The 8997-nt window shown below is 68.1% G+C and overlaps 3 protein-coding genes across 5 annotated transcripts; 1 reads left to right on the top strand and 2 right to left on the bottom strand.

The window, feature by feature from the left end:
* Positions 1–132: 132 nt before the first annotated feature.
* On the bottom strand, positions 133–1358 carry SNTB2 (syntrophin beta 2). Its single transcript, XM_038147807.1, has one exon. It carries the CDS (start codon positions 1326–1328, stop codon positions 501–503), a length of 828 nt encoding a protein of 275 aa, XP_038003735.1. The 5' UTR covers positions 1329–1358; the 3' UTR covers positions 133–500.
* A 571-nt stretch (positions 1359–1929) lies between these two features.
* UTP4 (UTP4 small subunit processome component) lies at positions 1930–7044 on the bottom strand. The gene is made up of 16 exons (XM_038148466.1): positions 6834–7044; positions 6422–6613; positions 6253–6337; positions 6064–6153; positions 5375–5583; positions 5080–5251; positions 4908–4999; positions 4466–4562; positions 4214–4278; positions 4010–4132; positions 3737–3896; positions 3392–3498; positions 3016–3111; positions 2694–2879; positions 2507–2617; positions 1930–2154 (listed from the first exon to the last, which is right to left on the bottom strand). Exons 1-16 carry the CDS (start codon positions 6990–6992, stop codon positions 2038–2040), a joined length of 2061 nt encoding a protein of 686 aa, XP_038004394.1. The 5' UTR covers positions 6993–7044; the 3' UTR covers positions 1930–2037.
* Positions 6705–8932, top strand: CHTF8 (chromosome transmission fidelity factor 8). Of its 3 annotated transcripts, none has more exons than XM_038148470.1 (4): positions 6705–6722; positions 7767–7807; positions 7883–8000; positions 8068–8932. In XM_038148470.1, exons 2-4 carry the CDS (start codon positions 7785–7787, stop codon positions 8281–8283), a joined length of 357 nt encoding a protein of 118 aa, XP_038004398.1. In that variant the 5' UTR covers positions 6705–6722; positions 7767–7784; the 3' UTR covers positions 8284–8932. The 3 variants fall into 3 exon arrangements, with proteins under 3 accessions (XP_038004398.1, XP_038004397.1, XP_038004396.1); XM_038148469.1 differs by lacking the exon at positions 6705–6722 and adding an exon at positions 7132–7176; XM_038148468.1 differs by lacking the exon at positions 6705–6722 and having other exon boundaries at positions 7587–7807.
* Positions 8933–8997: the final 65 nt, after the last annotated feature.

Below are 8997 nucleotides of genomic sequence, written 5' to 3'. Positions count from 1 at the left end.
CACCGCAGTGCGCCGGGGGCGCGTGGCAAAGCAGCAGCACCCGTCCCTGCACCCTGTGCCACACGGGCACCGTGCCCATGGAGCCGCCTCACACAGCTCAGAGGACAGACGGACGCGCCAGGACGCCAGGGCAGTGTTTGTGGCACCACAGCACTGTGCGGCAGCCCACGCTGACCCACGGCACGGGGGGCTCGTGGCCTCGCGGTGCCCCCTGGCACGAGCCCCGCGCCGCCGGGCTGGGCAGGTCCTGCCCGAGCTTGTCGGGCTGCCGGGAACAGGTCGGGCAGGAGCCGGTGGCTCCGTCGGGCCAGTCCCGAGCCAGCTGTGCTGTGGGCACCGTGCCCACCGGGACACCGAGCCTGCGGGGGGGGCTGAGGGACAGGGGCAGACCCTGGAACAACGCCCGGGGTCACAACCCTCCCTGGGGACACTCAGCCAGCCTGGGGATTGTCACCAAGGATAGGGGACAACCTGTTCAGGGAGGTGCCACAGGAACGAGTCTATCCTGGGGGACCCGGAGTCTGTCCCCGGGACCCCAGACTCCCGTGGAGGAACACAACCAGTGGAGATATCCTGTCCTTGTCCCCAGCTGTGAGGGGTCCCCATCCTGCCCCAGAGGGAACAGCCCAACCGGGGAGGACACCCCACTCCCTGTCCCCGTGCCTGGGCCCCCCCCGTGCCTGCGGGGTTTTGGGGGACACACAACGCGCCAGGACTGGGTGGGGGAGTGGCGTCCCACACCCGGAAAAGGGACCCAAAGGGGGTCCAGGAGTCCGGTGACAGCGCAGGGAGGTGTGGTGGGAGCCGGTAACGGCGGGGGAGCACCGGGGCGGGGGACGGGAGAGCACCAGGGGCCCGTACCGGGGATTCGGGGCAGAGGAAGGGGTTGAGGCGTTACCTTCAAGGATGACCTCCCTGCCGGCTCTCTTCAGCGCCTGCACAGCTTGATCGTGGGTGGCATCGCGGAGATCGACGCCGTTAACAGCGAGGATGGCGTCGCCTAACCGGAGCGCTCCGCTCCTTTCCGCCGCCAATCCCGGGAAGATCCGTGAGATCAGCACCGGCATCCGATTCTCCCGACCTCCCTTAATGCTGATCCCGAGCCCTCCCGCCTCCGCTTTCACCACCCGCACCCTCCTCACGCCACCGGGTGCCGCCGCCTCCGCGTTGCCGTTCACCACGCCGTTCACCACCGACGGATCGCCGGTTCCCGGTTCCGCCGTTAAGCTCAGCGTTTCCCCGGTCAGTTCCGCCGACACGCGGACCCAGCGCTCCCGCAGGAGCAGCTCCAGCAGCCCCGTTTTACAAGCCCGGGTCCACACGGCCATGCCGCCGCCGCCGCCGCCGGTCACCGGGGAAGGGGCGTGGCCTGGCGGAGGGCGCGGCTTGCGGCCACGCCCCCGCCCGCATGGCGCGCTGCGGTAGGCTCGGGGGCGCGGGAGGACGGGGTGGGGCCGCCCCGCCCCCACCTCCGCCGCCACCAATCAGAGAGGCGGCGGCTAAGCAGGCGCTGCTGTGATTGGTCGCGCTGGAGGGCGGAGCCCAAGAAGCCACGCCCCCGCTCGCCATGTCTGGCGCTGAGATTCGTTTGGCGCGCTGCGGTTTGATCACGGGCTGCGCTTCGCATCTCCCGTGCGCTCCGGGAGCCCCGATCTCCCTCCCTCCATCCCGGGGGAATGACAGTCCCCTGCCCCACGCAGCACCCACAGACCCCCGTCCTCAGGGAATGAGGTGCCCAGCCCCAGGCAGCAGCCACGGACCCATGTGAGGAAGTCAACGCTGGGATTAGACCCTGCGAGGGAAAGGGGATGGAATTTGGGGTGTCACCTTGTCCCCGCGCCCCGGGGAGGAGAACTGGAAGGATATGAAAATCACGATGACACATGGTGGTGTGACAACACACAAGGACGAGCCCTGAGCCCGGGCATGTACAGAACAGCGAGGTTTTATTCCTACAGCACCTTAAGAAAAACCTTACAGTGCCCCAGGAAGGCAGCACAGAGACAGTTCCCAAGGTTGGAGTGGCTTCTTCTGCTCTCAGGTGCCAAACTTCTTCTGTTGCACAGGCAGAGGCAGCTGGGTTTTGAAGTCCATGATGGGTCGTTCCACCACAACCAGGCAGTTCTTGTCCAGCAGATCCATGAAGAGCAGTGGCTGCAAGGGAATCATGGAATCAGGGAATGGTGTGGAGTAGAATGCACCTTAAAGGGATCTCGTTCCACCCCCTGCCATGGGCAGGGACACCTTCTGCTATCCCAGGCTGATCCAAGCACTGTCCAACCTGTCCTTAGACACTGCCAGGGATGCAGGGGCAGCCACAGCTTCTCTGGGCACCTGTGCCAGGGCCTGCCCACCCTGCCAGGGAACAATTCCATCCCACTATCCCATCCATCCCTGCCCTCTGGCAGCAGCAAGCCATTCCTGTGTCCTGTCCATACCCTGGTTCTGAGTCCTTCCCCAGTGCCCGAGCACCTCCCTGACCCCGCTCCCCAACACCATCACCCACCTGGAACTTCTTGCAGATCTTGAAGGCGTGGAGCTGCCGCTTCCTGGCCGTCTCTGGGAGCTGTTTCAGGGTGCTCTGGTTCATCAGGAGGGCGCTGTCGTCGGGCAGGGGCTGCGGGAGCGGGCACAGGGCGGGTCAGGCTCCCCCAGGAGCACCCCAGGCACCCCCGGCCCTCCCGCCGGCTCACCAGGGACTTGTCGAGCACGCAGAGCAGGTAGGTGTCGTGGAGCAGGATGTGTGAGGGGTTCTTGGGGTTGAAGGCGATGTGGGTGATGGGCGAGTCGCGCTCCAGCCAGGCGCGGTGCAGCCCCCGGCTCTGCACGGCGCGGCTCCAGCTCGTGTACTGCTTCTCGGGGATGCTGAACTCAAACAGCTGCGGGACACCACAGCGGGGACGCGCTCGGGGCGCCCGCTCCTGCCAGCAGCCCCAGCCGGGGCCGCCACGGAGGCAGGAGACAGGCACAGGGAAGGGAGCGGGGCCACGAGAGCTCGACCAGGAGAGCTCCTACCTGCTGGTCCGAGTAGGCGATGACGAGGTTGTTGGTGCTGGGGTGGATGGCGAGGGCCGATACGGCGCAGTCGTAGCTGGGCACCACGCAGTGATGCTGCAGGAGGGGACAGTGCACGGATGGGACCCGCCAGGGCCACTGCTGACAGCTCTCCCACACACCCACCCCTGACCAGAACCCCCAGGACTGCCTCCGAGCCCCTTTCCACACACCCACCCCTGACCAGAACCTCCAGGACTGCCTCCGAGCCCCTTTCCCACACACCCACCCACCCCAGCCCTGCTCCAGGGGTGCAGTGATGGCTCCCAGGGGGGCACTGCCTGCTGAGTCCCCCAGCCCGTGTCTGCTGAGGCTGGGGGGTCACTCCCAGGCCCACCTTGAAGCATTTCAGGTTGTAGATGTGGATGGCCCAGTCGCCGCTGACGGCTGCCAGCCAGTGCCCGTCCGCGCTCGGCGCCAGCAGGTAAACGGCCTCGGAGCAGCCTGCAGACAGCCCGGGGCTCAGAGGGGTGCTGGCAGCCCCAAACCCCAGAGACACCCAGCCCCACGTCCCCCCAGACTGCCCGGTGCCAGGCCACGAGGGCACAAACACCCCCAGGAGAGACTCACACTCCCCTCAGGGCAGGAAAGGGGGACACCCCCACACCCCCTCTGCACCCGCAGGGGAGGGGGATGCAGAGCCCAGGAACCCCCAGGCCAGCCCAGCTGCCCCGGCCCACACCTGAGGGTGGCCGCAGTGTGTGCAGGTGTTTGCAGCCCCCCGGCTCCAGCAGCTGCAGGACGTGGACGGCTCCTCGAGCGGAGCCCACGAAGAGGCTGTCGGAGTCGGCGGAGAACTGGAGCTGGTAGGCTGGAGGCACCAGCTTGGGCACTTTGGGGACCTGGGAGCGGGGAGAACGCAGCGCTGGCAGCCACCCCGCTGCCACCAACGCTCCCCAGGAGTGGCAGTGGCCGCGCCAGCCCCCAGCACCCCGCAGCCCCCCAGCCCCCTGACCTTCCCGAGGCTGACGCCGTCCCCGTCGCAGCGCACGCGGTACAGCTGGAAGCGCGAGGCCGTGGAGTAGCCCAGCCAGGTGCCACAGGGGGAGACGCAGCTGCAGTAGATGTGCTCCGGGCCCTGGGAACGCCACGGGAATGAGGGGGGCCCGAGGAACCCCCAGAGCCCAGCACACACCCCCCGGGGGCACCCCTGCCCTACCTTGCTCTTGAGCTGCACGAGGTGCTCGGGCATCCGGCACAAGGGAAGGACCTCACCATCCTTTCCTGGGAAAGGAATGCATGGACCACCAGTGAGAGTGGGAAAACCACACGGGGCTCTTTGAGCAGCTGGGGATCCTGGGGGAGTGCCCAGATCCTTCCCTGAGGCCCAGGACGGCTCAATCCCAAAAGCCTGCTGGCAGCCCGGGCTCTGCCAGGGAGCTGACACCGGACAGCTGCACCTGTGACTCACCGGTCTCCTCCGTGGAGCCGAGTCTCCAGAGCTCCAGGTACTGGGAGAACTGGAAGAGGAGCAGCCGGGCTTTCCTGGCGCAGGAGACGAGGCGTCGCTGCGTGGAAAAACAGGCGGGATGTCAGGGACACACAGCCTGGCACAACGGGCTGGGGCACAGCCGGAATGCCCTGGGGTGCGGGGCAGAGCAGGGAAATCAGATCCCGTGGGATGGGAGCCTGGAGATGGAGACCCAGCAGGACCAGCAAGACCAGCTTGACAACTTGCACTGCTTCTTGGCAGAGAGTGCAGATGTACCAGGAAAGGAGACACAACGGGGCAGAGGAGGGAGCCGGGGACAGGGAAGGAACCTTGGCAGGGCAATGAGGGCACCTGGAGGGGCAGGGAGATCCAGCCCTGCCAGCCCCACCAGCTCCAAGAGCCCCGTCCATGCACCACTCACGTGGGGGAAGGTGAATTTTCGGAGCGCTGCGTCGTAGCTCTTCTTCTGCACCTTCTCCATCAGCGGGCGGATCACCAGCTGGGCGTCTAGGCCTGGAAGCCAAGCACAGATGAGCCCAGCCGGCACTGGGAGGGGAGATCCTGCCCCGTCCCGGTGCCACCAGCAGTCCTACCCCCGGAGATGAGGGCGGTGGGGCTGTGTGCCACGGCCCGCACGTCGTGGCTGTGGAACTGGAAGGGCTTCGTCCGCACCCAGCGTTTCTCCAGCCCGCCCAGCCTCACTGGCAGCAGCTGCAGATGGTAGGTGGCACCGGTCGAGGTGCCCACGATTATGCTGTCCTCCTTCTGCAGAGGGAAACGGGACGGGGCTGTGGGAGCAGGCAACAACAGGAGCGCACTGCCAGGAGGCAGAGCGCAGCAGCTCCCGCTCCCTGTCAGCCCGGGGGGGGACCTGGGGGCGTCACCCACCTGTGACACGGCCAGCGAGAGCACGGCCGAGGTGCTGACGGCGTGGGACTCCGCCAGCGTGCCCTGCTCCCAGTCCCAGAACTGCACCCTCCCAAAGGAGTCGGCGCTGACCACGGTGCCGCTGGACAGCAGGGCGACGGCCCACACCACGCACTCGCGCTTGGCCTTCTCCACGTGGTGGTTCACCATGACCCTCTGCACCGTCTGGCCTGCAGTGGGAGAAGGTTGGGGGTGCCCGGGGGATCCCCTGGTGCTGGGCGGGGCCAGTGGGTGCCGGGGGTCCCGGGGGATGGGATGGGGCTGCTCCCGGGACAGGAGAGAAGGGATGGGGCTGCTCCCGGGACAGGAGAGATGGGATGGGGCTGGGCACAGGAGAGATGGGATGGGGCTGCTCCCGGGACAGGAGAGATGGGATGGGGCTGCTCCCGGCACAGGAGAGATGGGATGGGGCTGCTCCCGGGACAGGAGAGATGGGATGGGGCTGCTCCCGGGACAGGAGAGATGGGATGGGGCTGCTCCCGGGACAGGAGAGAAGGGATGGGGCTGCTCCCGGGACAGGAGAGATGGGATGGGGCTGCTCCCGGCACAGGAGAGATGGGATGGGGCTGCTCCCGGGACAGGAGAGATGGGATGGGGCTGCTCCCGGGACAGGAGAGATGGGATGGGGCTGCTCCCGGGACAGGAGGTACCTGAAGCGACGTCGATCACACGGAAGAAATCGATGGAGCCAGCCACGATGTGAGTGTCCGAGGGGTGCCAGGAGAGGCACAGGACACGGCCTGGGGGTGAGGGAGGGAAGTTCCGTGTGAGAGCCTGCGGGCTGGCGGCCCCGCGGTCACCGGGACGCCCAGAGGGATGCTGCTGCAGCCAGGACCCACCTTTCCGCCTGTCCAGGTTCCGCTCGAACTGGACCCCCCCAGGAACCACTTGGAAGATCTTGACAGAGCCGTCCTCGCAGCCGATCTGCGGGGGCCGGGATCAGCGCGGGGCACAGCGGGACCCTCTCCCGCCGCCGCCGGCCCCGGAGCCGCTCCCGGCGGGACTCACCGCCAGCTGGGTGCCGCTGCTGTTGGCCACCATGCTCCAGATGGGTCCTCCGCCGCCATCGACGCCGCGGGCCGCGCTCAGCCCGGACAGGTCGTACTCGGTGATGTCCCCGCCGAGCCCGGCCCCGAAGAGCCGGTCCCCGGCCGCCCAGCACAGCGACTCCACCGAGCGCGCCTCGTGCCCGGGGATCACCTGCGCAGGGACGGGGTCACACCGCGGCACCGCCCGGTGCGGAGCGGCACGGCCGGACACCGCCCGGTACAGCCCCGCTGAGGCTCGGCACCGGCCCGGTACAGGCTCGGTACGGATCCGTAGGGCCAGGTCCAGCCTGGTCCCGGGCTCGACACGGCGGGCCCGGACAGGCTCGGTACATCCCGGTACATCCCCGTACGGCCCGTACCGGCGCCCTCACCTTCTCCTGGAAGTAGTTGGCGGCGAAGTTGAACACCTCGACGGCGCCGTCGGTGCGGGCCAGGGCCAGGCGGGAGCCGCGGGGGTGGCAGGCGAGGCAGCGCACGCCCGCCGGCACCAGCCCGAAGAAGCGCACCCGGTGCACCTCGAACTCGCCCATCGCGCCCCGCCGGCCCCCGCCGCTCGGCTCGGCTCGGCTCGGCTCGGCTCGGCTCGGCGCGGCGCGGCTCCCGCTCCGCCCCACGTGCGCGCGGCGCGCCGGAACCGGAGCTGCCCCGGGGCCCGCGCGGCACCGGAAGCGGAAGCGGCGGCGCGGCGGGAGATTCGTGCGGGGCCGGCGGCCGGTGCGGGAGCGGGGCCGGGGCGGCGGGGCCGGGGCGGGAGCGGGGAGAGCGCACGGTGCCGGCGGGAGGGAGCCGGGCCCGGGAGACCCGGCCGGGCTGCCCCGGGCCGGCCCCGCGGCACCGGCGCCGCTGGAGGGCACCAGCGCCCCGCGGGAGCGGGCGGCGGCACCGGGGGCGCAGGGCCCGCGGCACGGAGCCGGCTCGAGCGGCCTGCGGTGTCCGGGGGAGGCTGCAGGGCCCGCAGCGGGGTCTGGGCCCGGGGCGCTCTCTGGGCACGGGGGCCGGGGAGGGGAAGCGTCGGGGCGGGTCCGGGCTCGGGGCACGGCGGCTGGGGGCGCTGGGGCTGGACCTGGAGGGCAGGAGGGCCGGGGCTGGGGGAGCTGTGGGGAACGGGGGGCTGCAGGGCCCGGGGACATTCTATAGGGGCTGGGGTGATGGATCTCAGGATCTGTGAGCCCAGAACGGGGTCTGTGCATTGGGGGGATCTATGGGGAACGGGGGTGGAAGTTCATGCTGGGGCCCCCAGAGGGGAAGGGCCAGGGGCTTCTGCTCCCCTCCCCGCTCCCCCTGCCCTGACTGTGTCTCTGCAGCCCCTGGCAGGGCCCGGCATGGTGCAGATCGTCATCTCCAGGTGAGCCCCGCGGGTCCCGGCCCCGCGGCCCCTGCGCCTGCTGGGCCCGGGTGACCCTGCCCCTCTCTCCCCCAGCGGCGGCACGGGGCCGCTGGCGCAGTGGGTGCTGCTGGAGCTGCAGGGCGAGGTGGAGCCGCGGCAGAGCGGGGACCTGGCTGGGAGCCTGCTGGGAGACCTGCACTACACCTGTGAGGTGAGGCTGGACACTGCCGGGGCTGCCGGGGACAGACCAGCCCAGCCTCACCCTCCGCTCTCCCCAGGGTGTCCCCGTGCTCATCGTGGGTCACCACATCCTCTACGGGAAGGTGGTGCAGCTGGAGAAGCCGTTTGCTGTGCTGGTGAAGCAGGGAGGAGCCTCCCAGCCCAGCCCCGTGGGGCCCCACGGCCACTACACCGTCACTGCCCTCATCAAAACCAAACTGCTCTTCAAAACCCGCCCCAAGCCCATCATCACCCAAGTGCCCAAGAAGGTCTGAGGGGAAGGATGTGGGCTACAGACTGTGATCTGCTGCTGGAAAAAGCAGCAGGGACTTGGGGAGATCCAGGACCTCATCCCTGCCCTGCACAGGGGACTCTGGCACTGCTGGGCCCTGTGTCTGGGCACCCAGGGCCCTCCCTGGGTCACTTGTCACCCAAAAAATGACTCTTTTCAGAGAGCAACCGAGCTCTTGGCCACAGACCCTGTGGATCACCCCAGGGGACACGGCTCCTGGTAGACAGGGACTTCCCGTGAGCCTGGGCAGGGGTGTCCCACCCAGGGGCTGCCCAGGTGTGCAGCAGGTCCCAGGGGTCCATGGAGGTGCCAGTGTGGAGATGACTCCTGCTCCCTCCCTGCAGCTGCAGGGACACCAGTGCCACGCAGGGACTCGGGACCAACCTCCCTCAGGTTGGGCAGGGGGTTCAGGGACCCTCCCCAAAACACACCGTGTGTCCTCACTTCAAGTCTTTATTTCCACAACTCCGTCAGGATATAAAAACCAGCCTTTTCCTCCCGAAATATGGAAAAAACAATTCCCCTGGCAGGTTCAAAAATAAATAGATTTACAAACCGTCTGCGACAATACCAAAGAGCTACAAAAGTCTTCTAAAAAACCTTGTATTAAATTAAACAAAAACCAGCTAAAAGCTCCATCGTAGAAAGGGGTTTTTTATCCAAGTCCTGAAAAAAGGACCCACAGGTGAATTCCCTG

Source organism: Motacilla alba, chromosome 11 (assembly GCF_015832195.1).
Source record: "Motacilla alba alba isolate MOTALB_02 chromosome 11, Motacilla_alba_V1.0_pri, whole genome shotgun sequence".
NCBI classification, from domain to species: domain Eukaryota; kingdom Metazoa; phylum Chordata; class Aves; order Passeriformes; family Motacillidae; genus Motacilla; species Motacilla alba.
The sequence above is the reverse complement of the archived record's forward strand: the minus strand, read 5'-3'. Positions and strand labels throughout refer to the sequence as shown.

Excerpts from the sequence above, each read along its gene's own strand:
- SNTB2 (XM_038147807.1), bottom strand. The coding sequence starts at position 1,328 with ATGGCCGTGTGGACCCGGGCTTGTAAAACGGGGCTGCTGGAGCTGCTC.
- UTP4 (XM_038148466.1), bottom strand. The coding sequence starts at position 6,992 with ATGGGCGAGTTCGAGGTGCACCGGGTGCGCTTCTTCGGGCTGGTGCCG. Across the intron at positions 5,000-5,079 it reads CACCGCCCTCATCTCCGGGG|GCCTAGACGCCCAGCTGGTG; the intron begins GTAGGACTGCTG and ends CTTGGCTTCCAG. Across the intron at positions 3,112-3,391 it reads ACAACCTGAAATGCTTCAAG|CATCACTGCGTGGTGCCCAG; the intron begins GTGGGCCTGGGA and ends CCCCTCCTGCAG.
- CHTF8 (XM_038148468.1), top strand. The coding sequence starts at position 7,611 with ATGGATCTCAGGATCTGTGAGCCCAGAACGGGGTCTGTGCATTGGGGG. Across the intron at positions 7,808-7,882 it reads GTGCAGATCGTCATCTCCAG|CGGCGGCACGGGGCCGCTGG; the intron begins GTGAGCCCCGCG and ends TCTCTCCCCCAG. Across the intron at positions 8,001-8,067 it reads ACCTGCACTACACCTGTGAG|GGTGTCCCCGTGCTCATCGT; the intron begins GTGAGGCTGGAC and ends CGCTCTCCCCAG.